This window comes from Mastigoproctus giganteus, chromosome 4 (assembly GCF_048544385.1).
Source record: "Mastigoproctus giganteus isolate SK-2022 chromosome 4, ASM4854438v1, whole genome shotgun sequence".
NCBI lineage: Eukaryota > Metazoa > Arthropoda > Arachnida > Uropygi > Thelyphonidae > Mastigoproctus > Mastigoproctus giganteus.
The window spans coordinates 40,034,897-40,053,987 of NC_143578.1; the positions used below are offsets into that span (position 1 = coordinate 40,034,897).

General features: G+C 37.4%; 1 protein-coding gene across 1 annotated transcript in view; it reads left to right on the forward strand.

Annotated features, from left to right (window-relative positions):
- Window positions 1-2,437: 2,437 nt before the first annotated feature.
- LOC150086642 (BAI1-associated protein 3-like) overlaps window positions 2,438-19,091 on the forward strand; it is a 478,827-nt gene continuing 462,173 nt past the window's right edge. The window contains exon 1 of the mRNA XM_090372214.1: window positions 2,438-2,628. Coding sequence (XP_090228340.1) covers window positions 2,438-2,628 — 191 coding nt within the window. The remainder of the gene's footprint in view (window positions 2,629-19,091) is intronic.

Genomic DNA, 19,091 nt, shown 5'->3' on the forward strand with positions numbered 1-19,091 from the left:
AATGTAACATTTAACAACAAATTATATCTTTATACTTTTGGAACGTCTCTCTCTCTCTCTCTCTCTCTCTCTAACACACACACACACACACACACACACACACACACACACACACACACACACACACACACACACACCATTTTAAGGGATATTAACAAATATGACCAGGGAATATAATATTTAATATTTAATAAGCATTTTTATGAGTGTGTCAAAGAAAACCACCAATATTTCTTTTAAATAAGCTGTTTTAAAATTAACTTATTTTAACAGTAGAAAGGCTGAAATATACTATCAGAAAGAAACTGTTTTTAGGAGCTTTAGTATAGATGTATAATGCGCCTATCTTCGCTACGTTCGTCCGTCCGTCCGTCCGTTCGTCCGCATGTAGCAACTGAGCTCCCAGTCGACTGATTTTCATGAAATTTTATATTTGGATCTTTTAATAAGATTTGTCATGGCATTCTAACTTTCATTAAAATCGCACCATTCTAACTTTCATTAAATTAGAAATCCCGCAATTATTATTATTTCCCTTCCCCCCCCACCTTTTTTTTTCGTCGTCATGCAATAATTCGTCTTTCGTCTTCATGAAATTTTATATTTTGGCCTTTGAATTAAATTTAGACCGACAGAAATCTCACAATTATTTCTTGTCCATCCATGCGCATGTAATAACTCGCCTTCTAATAGGCGCCTCCGTAGCCAGGTGGGAAGGAGCAGCAGTGCGTAGCACACGCTTCTTGATTAGACCGGGGTTCGAGCCCATCACCACCAAATACGGGGGATGCGGAAAGGTCAGGGAATGACCACCGCATATCCCGGAGCAATAAATATGGCCTTAGTTGCTAATGCTCCTAAAAACCAAAATAACAACAGCCTTCTAATAGATAGATTTTCATTAAATTTTATATTTCGCTCTAGCTCTAGTTAAACGATTTGTAGACTTTTCTAAATTGTATCAAATTCGAGCTAATAATAATCCGACAATTAATATTTATTTATTATTTTTTTTTATTATTATTATTTTTTTTTTTTTCATACAGATCACGTAAGTTATCCATATACCGTATATTCTAGCTGAAACACTAGGATATTATGTTTGTTGCCATGCCCTAGTTGGAAGGATGAATGGGCAATGTGACGGATGCGCAGAAACGAAATTTTTTATTTATTTATTATTATTGTTTTTTTTTATAAATCATGAATACAGTAAACCCTCGATTTAACCGACCAGACAAATAATAATGCAGTAATGTACATATTAATCTCGACCATATGTTTTTTTAGGTTATACAAAACTTCAGTGTTATTATTAATTAAAAATTAATAATAATCACCTATTTCCATTATTGTTTTGATAATTACCTACTTTTATTTTTATAAACAAATTCAGGAAATTATAGTCAGGAAAGTGTTTTTTATTCTTTCTGAAAACGTGTTCAAATACCTTTTTTCCCAGATTACAGATAACAGATAATAGCAGGCGGCGACTTGCGAGCTAAACGTGACTCGGGACACTAAACTGCAGGTCTACCGACTCGCTTTGTTTCGGTCTCAATCTGCCTCAAGCTATCCTGCGGTCAGGTTGTACACAGATTGTTTCTGTAATTTCTGAATTGTGGCTTTATTTATTAAATAATTTTGCAATCCTTACAATTTAAAATGGCATCAAGTGATAGAGAAGTTAAAAGAAAGCGTGTGAACTTAAATGTGGCACAGAAATTAGAGCTAATTGAGAAATTAGAACAAGGCGTCTCATTAGCACGTGTTTGTGAAATTTACGGCGTAAAAAAAAACAAACTGTTTCTGATATCCGTAAATCAAAAGCCAAATTGCAACATTTTTCTTTAAAATACAGTGTTGATAGATGTGGTTCTACAGAGGGGAGTAGAAAGAAGTTGCGCAACATAAAAAACTTAGAAGAAGCTGTGTAAAAGTGGTATGTTCAACAGAGATCTGGTGGTGTTAATGTACGAAGTTCTGAGTTGAAATCTGCATATGAAACTCTTAGAAAACACATGGGATTAATGTTAAGGCAAGTGATAGGTGGCTGTGGCGTTTTAGAAAAAGGCATGACATTGTGAACAAGAAAACCTGTGGTGAATATTTAAGTGCAGACACTTCACAAGTTAAGCCATTTAGAAAATTTATAAATGAACTTATTAAATCTGAGAGCCTTATTTTATCACAGGTTTACAATGCCGATGAAACTGGCCTGTTCTATGGTGCTGTTCCTGAAAATACGCTGGCCTACAAACATGAACACAGCACTCCTGATAGCAAGTTAAGTAAGGAGCGAATTTCTGTCTTACTTTGTGCAAATGCTGATGGCTTGCATCGCCTGAAGCACATGGTGGCAGGGAAATCAAAGAAACCACGCACTCTTAAAGACATTATGAATCAGTTGCCTGTTATTTACCAGAGTTCATAAACCATGCCAGAGCCTGTTATTTACACCAGCTCCAAGAATGCGTGGTTTACTTCAGAGATTTTTTCTGACTGGTTCTTCAACCACTTTGTCCCTATTGTGAGGCGCTTCCAAACAGATATTCTGAAAATTTCACCCAATAATGCAAAGGCATTGTTGCTTCTTGACAACGCCCCTGCTCATCTTAGTGCTGAGAAGTTAGTTAGTAAGGATGGCAGAATTAAATGTCTCTTTTTGCCTCCTAACACAACTTGAGTTATTCAACTAATGGACCAGGGAATAATTGCAGCCTGCTAGAGGCTTTATAAGAAGAACTTTTTGGAAGAAGTAATGGTTGTGTTGGAGGATGAAGAAGATGCAGAAGAAGACACAAGAGGAGCCAGGACTCTTCAGAATCTATGAGCCTACAACATTAAGTCTGCGCTCTTTAACTTTGCAGCTGCTTTGAAGGAATTGAAGACTACAACTTTTGCAAATGGTTGGAAGAAGTTGTTTTACAATATTGAACCGGATTTGGATTTTGAAGGATTTTAGGCAAATGACTTTCGGCTCACCCTTGTAAATGCTAGAAACTGGGAAACAACTGAAGATGATGAAGGTGATCTTGGCTACCAAGTCCTCCCTGAAGAAGAAATTGTGGACGAGGTTCAATATGGCAAGGCAGGGGAAGAAGAAGAAGACATCGAGGCAGAGCAAATTACACCAGCACGGCCTACACTGCCTGAAATAAGAAATCTCATGGACATCGCCATCCACTACATAGGGACATCTTCTGACCTGAAATTGTTCCTTACCATGAACATTTTCGGCAGTTCAGGGCGATCATTATTAAGAAACAACATCAGAGTGGCAAACAGAAGCTGGGCGCTTTCTTTAAGCGAACTTCACAGACTCCCACTCCTATTTCACCTCCAACTGCTTGTACTTCTCAACCGTCTACAAGCAAACAGATGACACCAGTGCTCCATTTGTGAACATTTCAGAAGAATCTGAAGCTGAGGATTCCCCTTCACCTCTACCTTCAGATACTGTATTACTACCACTATGATTATGGCAAAATACTCTTCAACTACACTGTCAAAAAGTGAGTAAATATTACATATTCTTTATTATAATTTAATAATTTTATATCAGTACTGTATATTGTATTAAAGCCTTTTTTTTAACATTAAGAACAATAAAAAATGCTCCCAGGTTACATTCGATTTAACGGACTTTCGGCAATAATGAACACCCCTTCTCCCCTATTAGTCCGTTAAATCAAGGGTTTACTGTAATTACTAACGCTAACGCGCCTGAACGTAACGCATGCACACATTAACGAACTTGTTTCAGATACGGACCACTTTTATATTTGAGGTGGAAACCACGGACCAAAATTATTATTTGAGTGGGAAACCACCTACCACTTTTATATTTGAAACAATAAAAAATATTAAACTATACATGAAAATATACCGACAACTAATTTTTAAACAATGATTGTAGTCATACCTAACATATGTAGTATGTCAGGGGCGGATTGGCCCAGAGCAACTAGTAGGGTTTGCAAGTACAGTATAACTACAGCCAGTCCTCCGCTGGTATACTTACTTACAGGTTTTTCCTCCCTGAGACTTGGGAGAAAAATCCTGTTTTTTCTCGTTTTTTTCTGTAGAAAACTCAAACTAGCCTCGAAACGAAAGGCATTAAATAACCCTAGTAAAGATAGGACGGATTAGATTAACGAATGCCGAAAACTTTTCAGAACAAAGTGGTTCTTTCTTTAGTATGATATCAGTGTTTAACCTAAATATTATTACAATTTCATTTATTTTTATATTCAATATACAGTAAATGTGGTTCACTCGATGCCAACCAAGGCTTTCTTCCCGATGCGTTTTTATCGCATGCAAATAAATATTGATTCAAAAGTATGAATTCAGAATAAGAGTAGACACGGAAGAGATGTAGGTCAATATAGTCCATCGCAAAACAACAAACAGCAATTTTACATTGTGTTGACAAGCAATCCTCGCTTGTCGAAGTAGATTTTCACCTTTGGAGATATACAGGATATGACAAAAGTCTGTTGCTATAGGAATATTTATTTACAGTTTAATACTTTCTAAAGTGTTGCAATTCTCCAACACAACTTGTAAAATGTTTTCCGGATACGAGCACCATTAACAGATTCATCAAAAAAGTATGGACAAAATCGGTTTTCCGCAGATGGCAAACTTTGGATTTGGAGAGAAAAACTGGTGGAAATCGTCAATAGGCCTCAAAATAATATTACGGAATGTCGATGCCGATCAATAGCATCGGTACGCTGTAGTACATTATGACAATTTGTAATAATTCCTGAAACGGATTAAATTTAATTCTTGTACAACATTCTACAAAGTGTACAATGTTCCTTTTCTTAAATCAATACTTCAAGACACAATTATATCTTTGCCTAATAATTAAAAAATGAAACGACTAAATAATAATGCAAATGGCTTCAATTACACAAGTGGACATTTTGCGTACGAAATATAAACATTTTATTTATATAAAGTAATTGAGATTGATTTTAATGATTAGCTTAAAATATAAATCCGTTCATTAATTTAAAATTTCATTATCAGGAATATTTACGAGTGAAAGATTTCGGACATTTCTCCTGCAGACGAATAATACCATTCGGTGACTTTTCTGTTGCTATATTTTAGCACTTTTGGTATTTAAATAGAACCCTGTTGAATATTTTATTCTCTAGTTCATAGAATCCTTTTATAACTTGTACGTAACAGACTGAATGTTGTCTTTCTGTGTGCAAACTCCTGCCTTTGATGCAGACAAGTAAGTATTCTCTATACTGGGAAATATGTCCTCGAGCAGGATGGTGTTGTCTGCCATACTTCCACTTCCAAAACAGCAGTTGCCTGGAAGGCAAACGAGACTACTCGGTTTCTACCCGAGTTTCCGTCACGCAGCGCTGATATGAACGCTATAAAGCATACGGGAAATACCTCGCTCGCCAAACGATCAATGCGAAATGTTGAAATGTTGTAAACGTTCAAAAAATCACCTAAACCAAAACGTCATCACAAAACTCTCTTGATAATGAAAAAAGATTGAAATATTTATTATGGTATTAATATATTTTGCAATCGTTTCTTATTTTAACTTTTTTAATACGAAATATGAAGATAAATCATTTTTAGTCATTCCGTTTCAATTAAAATGTCTGAACTTTGGCATTTTCGAAAGATAAAATTCAAAATAATTCTGTCATTTAGCAAAACTAGCCTAAATTAATTACAGAAATACCTACGGTTATAAGACAGGAAGGTCATAGAGTAAATTAAAATAAAAAATATATATATGTAAAGGTATTGGCATAAACATATTAACTTACAGACAGGAGCGGATTAAGGTCGGTTGAGGCCCCGGGCGCAGAAGAAAATATTGGGCCCCTTAAAAAAAAGAGAGACAGGGAAAATAAAAATACATGTTAACCATTTTTTTTAAATAAATAAAAAATAGTATGTACCATTAATGTTTTATTTCCAATAAAATTTGAATATAATATATGTATAATATAATTAATAATAGCATAATAATAATCACAAAGTTTTGAACTAGTAGTTGAACATATTAGTTCAACTATTAGTTGAACTAATATGTTCAACTAATTTGTTGGGGTTTTGCGTGGGCCCTTCAGAAGTCGGGGCCCAGGGCGCGCCCGCCGTTAAATCCGCCTCTGCTTATAGATAAGAAAACATAATAAGCAAGTTTTTATTGTAGAGCCTTCATTTAGGTGGTTACAGATATTCCTCGAAATGCCGTCCATCTGAATCATAGCATTTTTGATTCGAGTAATGAAAAGATGAACAGAGGAAAGCTGTTTCGCGAACCATTAGCTGTGTTTAGTGAATAGCAATCAGTGAATAGAAATAAATGGATTACATGAAGGACTGATGCAATACCCATAATAGCAAATAATGCTAGGGTTTTAACATATCACAGTGTTGGACATCGCAGTGTCATGCATGCTTGGCATCTCAGGGTCACCTAGCCATTGCTAGATCACTGATACTGGAACCGCAGCATAGGCAACCAATCAGCTTAAGATGAGAATTGTTCCCTGATTACACGTCTTCTGTAGGATTTGTCTTCAATAAACTTCTTGAAGTCAGCATCTATCTTTTAGTAGGAACTACTAAAGTTTAGTACTGTAGTTCCTTTATTTGTGAAGTGTGTGTGAGGAACAAAAGTTTATGCTTGTACGAAGCAGCCAGTACTCATCAGAATAGATGATTTCACCGTGGTTTTCGTAGTCTACTCCCAGATTTCAGCTCCATAGGTAATGACGTGCTGAACAAACGGCTATTATGTACTGAAGTGTGTTCTCATACTCGGTGACATGAAGAAGGTGTTGCTTAGCAAGCCATCTGGATCTGCAAAACCTCGTTGTCGATATCTACAACATGGTGTTTGAAGCTGAGTTTAGAGTCAAAAATGACCCCGAGATCTCTCTGCTTGGTGACCGGTGGGATGGGCATCCTGTAGATTTCCAGGTTCAGCTGTGTTGGATGTTTTTTATTTTAGAGAGAATATCATTAGTGCAGGTTTCGTTGGATTTATTTTTAAGAACTGCGAGAGGTACGTTATTAGATTCCGTAGGCTGTTGATGATAGACTCGGATCCGGTATCTGGTCTGTCGTTCTTGCGTATCCGATAGAGGAGCTTCTTGTGTGAACATGTGTTTTTGTAAGGGGCGGCTCCTAGAACCTCGTGTCTCTGTGAAGAACAGTATCACTACAAATGGGACCGTTATATATGTGATGTAGGTTTGTGTGTATTATGTGTGTGTTCTGTTGTGTCTGGCCGCTTGGCTACCCAGAAGCATCAGTCACATGGAGAGATAATTCTGGGTACTCATCCACACCACGGGAAGTGGCCCAGTCCCAGTAAAGCTCGTACCACTTCAATCCGAGACTCTGACTCATATGATGTTGCCAGAAGGTGGGCCGGATTCCTCTGGGAGTAAACATCAGAGGGAAAAAAAAATCCCGTACTGAACAAAAAATAAATAAAAATAACAGAGAAAATAAAATACAGATACTTCAGAAAAAAAATAGAGACCCTTCAGAGAAAAAAAAATTAGTTATATATAAACTAAAGCATTAAGGAGAGAGAGAGAAAATAATAGAGACATTTCAGAAAAAAATGTTAGTTATATTTAAACTAGAGCATTAAGGAGAGAGAGAGAGAGAGAGAGAGAGAGAGAGAGAGAGAGAGAGAGAGAGAGAGAGAGAGAGAGAAACAGTGAACTACTAAAGAGGTTCGACTACCGGCACCTGCAGATAGATTCAAGTTGGTGCGCTCGTTTTTCCGCCGGGCAAAGACGTCAGCTGCGAACGTTTGAAAGGAAGAAATTAGCTAGAAGAAATTAGAAATTTTGTATTAGCTGTCCTACCTGGTTAGGGGAGAATTCGGGTGTCGTACTCCTCAGGCGATTTCTGTGATCCTTATATACTGGTGAGCAAAATTTAAGGACCCGTCAGGTTTTCACCTGTAGCTTCTCATAGGAGTGGCCTGGATATGGGAAAAGCATACCAAAGTAACCTCGTGATGTTCCTTTGGTATGCTTTTCCCATATCCAGAAATGATGAAGGAAACAACACCGACACAACAACGAAACAAAACGGTACAGAGGGACTTTATTCAAAAATGGCAACATAGCACTGGCTGCCATGATACAGATGCATCACTGCCAAAATGGAACAAAGGGAAGAGGTGGTCTTCAGAAGGAGATATGGTCACCCCTAATGTCAATGCAGGCTTTGCACCGCCTATCCATACTTAGAACAATGTTGCTGATAAGTTCTTGCGGTAACATCGTCCATTCCTCTGTCAGCGCCATCTACAGCTGGTAAACATTTTCTGGTGGGTGTGGACGTCTTCCCAAAGCGTCCCATATGTGTTCGATGGATTTAGAACAGTGGAACGGGCAGGCCAATCAATACGAACGATGTCCTCACTTTCCAAAAGCATATCACAGCTGCAGTGCGATGGGGTGGTGCGTTATCATCCATAAACTCGAACTCAGGGCCAATGGCACCTCGGAACAGACGCACATGGGAAAAGATTATCTCAGTACAGTAGTGTGCACCGGTTACAGTAACGCCTTCCAGTATCTGGAGTTGTGTACGTCCATCCAAGATAACGCCTCCCCAGACGAGAACACCTCGACCGCCATATCAATCCCTTTCAGTGATGTTTGCGGTGTGATACCGTGTGCCAACCTCTCGCCAGATTAGCTGACGTCCAGAATCGCTGCTGAGACTGAATCTACTCTCATCAGTAAAGAGAACCTTAAGTAAAGAATTTGTGGTTGTAACCTTTAGAAATAGTATTGGTCCTTAAGTTTTGCACACCAGTGTATAAATTACAATCAAACAGTACATGATGCCAGTTTTCCTTTTCTCCACAGAAGCAAAGATCTATTGTTATAAGTCCCAACTGGTGTAATTTCTCATTCAAGACACCATGTCCTGTCACAAGGTAGGCTATTTCGAGACTTAGGGAAAACCAGGAACTTACTGATTTGGACATGACAAACGTTACCTCAGAGAGGAATCTTTTAGTTACTATTCCGTGGGTCGTGGTATCCCATCTGGTTTGCCATATATTTATCAGTTCATTAAAGCTGCGAGTTTTTTCCCTTTTAGTATCTACTGTTAAATTTAATTCTATGTCCAGGATTTTAGTCGGAATCCTCTTCCTAATCCTAAATCAAAGCCCGAGGAAGATCGAAAACAGGTCTAGTGGGTGTGTACCTGCAATAACTTGTACCGCTGCAGTGGAGGCGGTCCTGCAGACCCGATGCGTGGCCATGATCATGCCCCGTTGGATAAAGTTAAGTTTGTCCTTCATTTGAGACAAAGGTGTAAGTGTAAAGTGTTCCATGTTAACGTCCTCAGGGGTTTCCCCCATCTCCGCGTTGTGTACCCGGTCACTCAAGGCACGTGTACTTATGCACCCGCGCGCCTGACCACTAGGCTACGGCGGCCTTAGATTAGGTTATTACAAGAAGGTCATCGGTTTCCAAGTGTCCCTACGATAAACAGGAGCGTTTACGAATGCGATTTTGTCTGCAGCACCTAAGGCGATATGAAAAAGAGAAAAAAAAAGAGGCGATATGAAAAAGGGAGGAAGGGGTAAATACTTGCTATTATGTAGGTGTACCTAAAGCCATATTGTTCCGTGTATATTGTCAGTAATTCGCGTGTGTTCTGTGATCAATTTTCTGTTTGCTGGACAAAAAACCTGAGTTTCCGGGAGAAAAAAACCATGATATCCTAGCATGACAGCGATTAACTCAGCCACGTTGTGAAAAAGCCCATAAAAATCCTTTCGTCATTGACGGGACTAGAACCGAGGTGTTTTCCACCCGGTGTGGAGAAGACGGCGATCCTACCAACTGTGCTACCCATGAGGTCAAGAAGTTTGTAATTGACGCCCCAAATCAAGAAGATTACGATCTGACTCATGTCTCCCCTTCCATTATAATGTAAGCAATATTAGTAATGTGAAAAGCAATATAAGCAAGCTCTGGCGAATTGCATCGAATTCTTTAACATCCTGGATGGCCAAATTCTGCCAGAAAGCTGCATACAGTGAGATCCTAAAGAATACATACATACGCATTCATCCAATTATAGAAATTCCCAGGTATGTAAGAAGAAGAAGCCCACATTGGTTGAGCTGATATAAAGCTATCACAAATAATTCAGCACAATAGTTCCACAGCACGCTTTAACTCAATTGCAAGTTGGTGTGCGATATCTGGAAATTTAATAACTTTCCCTAAGTACGACTACACTTTTGACATGCGGTTTTGTGAGGGACTACCAGTACCGCTTACAGATACACAATAGAATAATACACTTTTGACGTTTCTATTTTCCTAAAAAATAGAAATGTCAAATGTGTTTTAATTCATACTGCTCAATTATTATAGTGTAACCAATGTTTTCACAGGGAAATTTAACCCTGCAACATCTGTAATAAACTACAAGATACACTATATACCATCTACCATAATAACCTGTATAAAACTACAAAAATAGCAAAATTAATAAAGTACGTAACACGAAACTCAAAAGAAAGTTTTGGTTGAATAGCAGAATGTAAATAACCACTATAAATGTAAATACGCAGCTGTCAATATGAGATCGTAAATATGAGACTGCATTAAAGAGAACACCCTTCTAGCCAGGAGGCAGTCTCGGGGTGATACTTTTGTTGACACCATTAAACGGATATTTCATTAATTCATTCAGCATGCAGTAATTTAGTGACACGAATACACTTACAGGCATCTGTCTCACTGAAGCCCTTATTGAACACTTTCGCAATAGCTGTCGCTGTTTGGGGTACGTGTGTTTGTGTGTATATGTGTGTGTGTGTGTACTGAGTGGGCTTTCTTGAGCGTTGACGCTTGAAATCATTCTTATTTTCCTAAGAACTTGCGTTATCCGTAACGAAAATGGATGCTAAAGAGTAGTGATGGATTTAGGAGAGAACACCCTCCCCACATTTACGGGAAGGAAGGGAACACAACCTGGTCTAAGACATAGAGGGTTCATAAAACTTAATTAAACGCCTTCTAATTAAAGTTGTATTTTATATCAGATACGCTTACTGGCCAAAAGATTAAAAATTTTTATTCGATTACTAGTAGAGCCACCTTTTGGCTGAATTTTGGATTTCACTGGGTGGAATCCATACCAACCCATGATTCAGATCTGGAGAATTACACAGCCAAATTAGATGTGAGAATTCTTGGGAATGTTCCTTGAATCATTCAGATACAATGTACGGTGGACAGTTCGTCGTTGTCGTCTCGAAAGAATCCATCGAAATCCACGTAAAAATGAAGCATTGCAGGGTGAAGTTGGTCCGATATGACAAAGATATTCATTGGAGATAACACGACCTCTAACGGTATGAGCAGATCCAGTCTGGACCAACAGAATATACCCACTGCATTATTCTTTCCTCTTACACTGGTATATTTTTGAGGTAGTTACTAACTACACATCAGTGATTTCCTTTGATTTCTCAATTGTGGTTTCTGCTAAACATGCTCCAACAATAACGCCTTTCTGGATATCGGAAAGAACACCTGTCCTTCCCATGATTGGATTGAAAGCGTACAGTATTTATCTGATTCCAAGGAACTTGTAATCATGCCACGTCACAACTTACATTCGTATTCCATCTGTTTACAAAAGGTTTCTAAATTTTTGGCCAGTGAGTGTAAATAGTGCCTATAGAAAGGAAGTGCTTTTTTTTTTTGTAGCGCACTGATGGGAAAACTTGGCGGAGTAGCTATATCTTAAAACCTATGTTTTTCTTGTGTAAACTTCAGTCTCTCAGTCTTATTATCAGTGTTCTTTAACTTTTTCTGACCACTTTCTTACGCGTTTCTTTATTTTATTATGCACTTTATGTATTGAACAAAATTTGAAATTACTGCGGGAACTGCAAGTTTAAGTTTATATTAACTATTTTCCCCCTGGAACAGATTAAATGTGTTTGGCAATGTTTTAGTTTTGCTATTATTAAAATTCATTAGGTGGAAACTCGATAGACTGCTAACTATTATCAATTCAGCGTGACCATTTACTTGGAATTAATGTGGTGGCGTACTTCGATATTTACACAACAAAAAATGTTTATCTCCGAATCAAAAACTTTTTCTTATGTAAAAGTGTGAATAGGATGGGTTTTTTTTTTTAATCTGTTATCAGTTTCAGACTCTCTGTTTATACAGCATTTACAGAAAAGACAGCAAAAATATTTTATTTGAAATTAATACAATGATAAAAGCATAAAGTAGAGTAAGTGGAAAGTTTCATCAGTGGGTGGTTATAAATGACTGCTGCTTCGAATAGAATAGAATTATGAAAGAGGTCTGGCAATGTTCAGTATACCCGGTACTTTTGTTTGTGATACTCAGATCGGGATATAACACGTTCAATATCAATGTTGCCAATGATACAAAGGCTGCAGGTACAGTTAAGAATAGTAACCAGAATAAGGTGTTTAGAAATCGGTTTTAGTTAGCATCTTTTCGGTTAACGTCGGTTTCCAAAGAACCTATGACGTTAACTGAGGCCATTGTGTATTGCAGTTTATTGTCTAATATGGTACCATTATATATAATCGTGTTTCTCGAAATAGAAATGCTATTCACATTGTAAGCTAAGTTTCTCGTTGCCATAGTTTCATAATTTAAAAAACCATTGTTTTTAATAAAGAAAATACTATGTTTAATGTTAATAGCTTCTTTTTTTTTTCTAGAAAACACTGTTTTAGATATTTGAGTATTAAAACGGTGTTTTAGTACTCAAATATCTCAGCCACGCTGTGAAAAAGGCCCATAAAAATTCCTCACGTCATCGACGGGATTCGAACTCAAGTATTTTCCACCCTTTTCTACCCACGAAGGAAATTTAATCACATCATCTCTACTAATATAAATAAAATAAATAATATATAATTAAAATATTCTGCCATGCACTATTAGAATAGTCCAATATCATTCCAATCATACTGAATATTAGTATGATAATATTGATAATTATCTGATCTTATATGGAATTTTCACATTGGAAAAAAAGCATAACATAAAATATAAAATTAATAAATAAAAATAGTTGTGTACTTCTCCAAACGATATGGTATACTGCTTCATGCGCCTTCTACTGTTACTTTTCAATAGCATTTAATATTTAAAAAAAAATACAAATACAGTATAATAGCTGAGATAAAAACTGTAACAGTAATTTTAAATATGCATTTTCCTCTTTAACAAAAGCTGCTAAGAATAGTACACGATTTCCAAATAGTTAAGCAAGGGTGTTCGTGAGCATTTAATTAGAAATCACAGTTTAAATTATGAGCTCATGGTCCATTTTACCGATAGTGGTGGCACAGGTGTTGAAAATTGTTCCGCTAAACGTTTCATTATGATCTGTAAAATATGATCTGCCTGCCCTTTCTGTACCATTCTCGTGGACCGTTATGTTTTCCAAGTAATTTATGGTTATTAACAAGGTGCATTCTATAGCAAAGAATATTGGGAACTTAATACAGTACACGTATTCTCAGTCACTGTTAACGTTTGGCTAAGGACCATAGAGACAAATTGCTAATCGAGCATATTGCCGTTAAGATTTAATAAGGATTGATTATTAAATACAAACGTTTTCTAAAGTAATTAGCAATAATGAATGAAAAGTCCATACATTAATTATTCTAAATAAAAAAAAATCATGTATAGAATAAAATAAATAAATAAAATAATAAATAATTTCCGACCTATTCTTACAATAGAAATTTTCCTATTTTGTCTTTTAATGTTCATGGAACGTTAATACTGGCAAAATGCTCGTAGAGAGATTGAGAGAGACCAAGCCAGCATAGATAGGACTTAATGCACTAAGGAGGTGAAATTCCTTAGCAAATACACAAACTTAATTACTGTAAAATGTAATTGCCATTTCAAACACGAGTGACGTTGCATGTAGATGATTAATTACCCAACCACAAGGTATTGGTAGAGACGAGGCAAGGAAGCGACCATCCAAATTAGTATAGCAGTTGTCAGCAAACATGAAATCGCTATTTAGAAATGTGATTTATTCGTTAACTAAGACGTAAACATCACCAGTTAGAATTTTAATACTGCCTCCAACGTTTCAATAAAAAAAAATAGATTTTGATGTTTCTGGATCGATACGTAAACATCAGGTTGCTTTAAGGCGTTTACTAATAGCTGAAAATATTAAGAGCCGTATGCTCCATTTACTGCAAATGAGATTACTCAAGCTTTCCCCCCCCCCCAATCTTTCCGAAAATGTAGTGAAGGTTATTTATTACACTGTCTACTTTTGCCTTACATGCGTTATTTTCAACGTTAATGGCTTTTATTTTATTTATGATAATGGTATAACAATATTCACAGTATAAGAAGATACTTTTAAAATTTTATCATTACAGTTGATAATCGGTTCCGAATTAATATAATTTAAGCTTAATAAAAAATCGAATGCGTAAATAATAAAAAGAAGTATCAAGCTTGGTTAGCTTTGACCAAATCACTCACTTCGTCACTAATAGTTTGACATTAGTCAACGCATAATGCACTGATCTAGAGTTTACCACGCGATTAACACGATATTAAATTCACAAGAGCCACGATCATTGGCGCCAATGCTTTGGAAACATCCTTGAGCGAAAGAGCAAAGATAACACAGGTTTACAGTCAGCAACAATCGACTGCAAAAATCAGCAGCAACAAGCATTCCCAAACTTTTTTCATCTGAGCAACACTTCCAAGTAAAAGACGCTATATTCGTGAGAGACCTAAATAGTGTTTACCATTGAATTCGATGGTGTTTTTTCTAATCTGGTGGAACACCTCAAGAAGGTCTTGGTACACCAAATTGCTGAGGCATATAAGCTCAAAACCGCTACTGAATAGTCCACGACTCCACAAATGAATAGTCCAATACTTCACGACTGCGATCGACTTCTTTACCTTGATGTATGCAAAATCCGAGAGACAATACTGCATAAAAATAAGGACCTGTTCAATGCTGTACAAACGTACAAAAGTGTCTGTATTAACCATCATGAACCATACACACGACGCGAATTTTTATGGGCCTTTTTCACAACGTGGCTGAGTTAGTCGATCTCTCATGAGAGGGTTGTTATCCCGGAAACTAGAGTTTTTTGTCCATCAAACTGCAAATCGACTACAGAACACACGCAGTTTACAGAAATATTATATACGGCGCAATATGGCCTAAGTTTCTGATGCCTAAAACCGTATTACAACCAACCATGAACCCACACACCAGGAAGCAGGGCTAGAAGCAGTGAGTTTGCATCTGAATTTGATATGACTATGATGGTGTCGTGAACAGCGGCATTGGTAGTTGAGGCAAAAAGAAATATTTAATGTGGTGTAACGAACCCATTTTATATTGTTTACTACCGATGATTGCTCATGGGTGCAGAAGAAACCATACAAAGCGATTGATCAAGGAATTTTTGAATTTTGATGAAAAAAAAATAGATAAACAACTCCCTCTATAAAAAATAAATTATATTTCAATACATGTGCAAGGTACAAAATAGGGCATCAGTAGCTAATCAATGAATTAAGGAAAACACATTTTGTTATTGTTTATTTATTTATTTTTGCTGAGGTAAATAAAGCTGACACTGTACGGTATTAAATAAAAAAAGCTGCGTATTTTATTTCTTCTTAATTAGTTATTAGCCTTCTTACCATTAACTTCATTATAATCACTATATAGCTTGGTTCTATGTTAGAGCAGTATAGTTATTAACTCGCTTGGGAGATTAGATCCATGCAGGTAGTTCAGTGCTTTCTTGCCAAAAAAAAAAATAATAATAAAGAAAGGAGTGGTACTTATGGATAATAGTTTAGGGAGTAATAAATTTGTAGTAGTTTGTGCAGTTGTAGTTGGCAATGCCGTTCTTTTTTATGACTACCCCTTTGGTCCACCCAATGTCCTTTATGATGAAATAGAACAGCCTCATCGCATACGTGATGAGAACACCATAGTAAAAATCCCATAATTCAGCGAACAAGTGATGTTGTTAGTCCGTACTACAGGAAGGGATCTTCCAAGTCTGTCATAAACGGCCTACTAAGTTTGTTAGGCAGCTCCACTACTGTCAACTTTTAATTTTTTTTATTGTGGTATGCCTATAGGGAAGAGCAATGCATGGTGATTTTTAAAGAAAAGACACTAAATGATAAAATTTCGATAAAAATTTAAATTTTCCGAATTTGTTTATCTCATGGAATTGCAAAAAACCTCAATCTTCTGTGTAAATTACTAACCAGACCCATCGATTTCAAAGCAAAAAAGGCAGTGACAGTTATTGTTGGTGTACGGTTTTAGTGGTCAGGAGCGGGAGTGCAGTAGCACACGCTCTTTGAGTAGACCGGGGTTCAAGCCCCTGACTGCTGAATACGGTCGATCTGCCAACCCGCACTGGACCAGCGTGGCAGATTATGGTCCATTTTCCTCAACATGAATTGTTGAGGAGGCTTCCATCCTGCAGTAGGTTGATAATGGCTGCACTTTACCTTTTTTTTTAGGCGCATCAGCGATTTGTACCACATTGCGCCGTATATAATATGTCTATAAATTGCACGAGATCTGTGTTCGATTTGTCTATTTGCTGGACACGAATCCCGAGTTTCCAGGAGAGAAAACCGTGAACCCTATCCTGAGACCGATTAACTCAGCCATATCGTGAAAATTAAATGAAAACTCCAAGCGTCATTGACGGAATTGGAACCTGGGCCATTTCCAGCAGGTGTGGCGATAACAGCACTTATATGCACTGTGCTACCGCGAGGGTACAATAAAACAGACGTAAATGTTAAGCAGTTCGTTTACGAATATGCTGTACCCTCTCAAATGTAATGGAACACCCCTCTGATTGCAGGAAAGTACATCAGGAGTAAATACAGTATATGCAAAATACGAGTAGTTGCTATAGGAGTGCCCAGCAAGTTGCGCGACAGATAGTTCACACTGGTCCGCAGCAGAATGAGTCAGAAGAAAGGGTTAATTAACTGTCAAGGGTGTGATAATCGAGTGTCACGTTGGACAAATATCAGCGTGTGCTTTGGGTAGCCGTTAAACATCCCCCAAGTCGACTGCTTGGAAAACGACCAAAATCTTTACTGACAGAACTAGACGGAACCTGAGAAAACTGGAAAAATTATCCACCTGCTAATTGAAACGCTTGCTTTCGAGATGTAAAAAGCTACAGATACTCCAATAAATGCTTCCACAATAAATGCTTTCACAAAAGACCCCGAACATATGAAAATCAGAAGGGCGAGGCCGGGAATGTGTGGTGGATGAATAAGAACTTCCCATCTGTAATTCCATAACCACTTTCGTGTGTGCTTTATTTGTCCACAAAGCAGGGTAGCCATTTGGTTTAGTCAACTGTCAACGAAGAGTAGTAGTGGAAACACTTTAAGCACTTATCATGAATTTCTAAAAAAAACAAAAAACAAATGATGATATTAGTGTCTCCCGTAAATGATTACATCTACCCATATATTTATTTTGTCTGTAAATTGTGTGTGTTCTCTGGTCGAATTTCCTGTTTTCTGGACGAAAAAACCTCAGTCTCTGGGGGGGAGGGACTTTGCTATCTACGCCTGAGACCGACTAACTCAGCCACGGAGTGAAAAAAGCCCACTAAAGTTCCTCGCATCATTGACGGGATTCGAACCCGGGCCTTTTCCACCCGGTGTGAGGAGGACGGTGATGAGACCACTGTGCTACACGCGCAAACCATGAATTTCTACATAGACATGTGGACATGTGTTTTTGTAAGGGGCGGCTCCTAGAACGTGAGTTCATCTCCGCCTCGTATCTCTGTGAAGAAAAGTATCACTACAAATAGGCCAGATGTGTGTGACATAGGTTTGTGTGTATTATGCGTGTTTTCTGTTGTTCTGTTCTGGTCTCTTGGCTACTCAGAAGCATCAGTCACCTGAACAGATGATTCTGGGTACTCGTCCACACCACAGAATTTCTGCAGTAAGCTGCAACGCATAAGCACTTTCTGTTTCCTGGCTGTATCAGTAACTTAAAAAAGTAGATAGGTTGGGTGTGTGTTAACCCGTCAATAAGGACAGCCTTCCGTAGCAGTCTGGTTGGCAAGATACAGTGTCATCTGCAACTCGTTTAGTGAGGTCTAGATTCGATTCACTGGTGAGAAATTTCTAATGCCCACTTTATTCCAGGCTATACTTAACCGATCTGAGGAGGAGGGTGTAGGGGAGGAGAGTATGCTTGGCTTGGACCCTCTTAATACTAATTGAATAATAATATAAAGACCCCGAACATATGAAAATCAAAAGGGCGAGGCCGGGAATGTGTGACGGATGAATAAGACTTCCCATCCGTAACTCCATAACCACTTTCGTGTGTGCTTTATTTGTCCACAAAGTAGGGTAGCCATTTGGTTTAGTCAACTGTCAACAAAGATGTACAGGGTCCTGTAACAAGAAGACATGAAAAACGTTTGTTATCTAAATTTTCAAAGCGCCTTCGTATATGTGCCCCACTATTTTTGGTAGGGTAGAGTATTTCTTTTATGCAATTGAAGAATTATTAGCGCAGATATAAGCCAAAGTTCCTCTTTCTTATTATAAAAACTTCTCCGAACCATTAACAGATCATTTTATATTTGCATGATCAAGCCACAAACTGCTGGGAACGAACAGCTGTACTGCCACGTAATCAATACATTAATGCACAGTCGAATCATTTTCGAGAACTTTAATCAAAGTCTGAACAAATTGAAAGGAAATGTTTTATTGAATAGCAAAGCGTTATCTGAACTGAACTAGGAATTTACTTGTTTTTAAAGGGCACCATAAATTAATGAGTATTAACCATATTAATCAGACCATAATATAAACTAAACCAAAATTCAGTTTTATAAGTAGTTTGTGTCATGATAATCCTCCAATAAGCCTTAAAGGGATTATTTCTTAACAAGCTTCATCAGACTAATTCATTATCATTAGCTCTGCTGC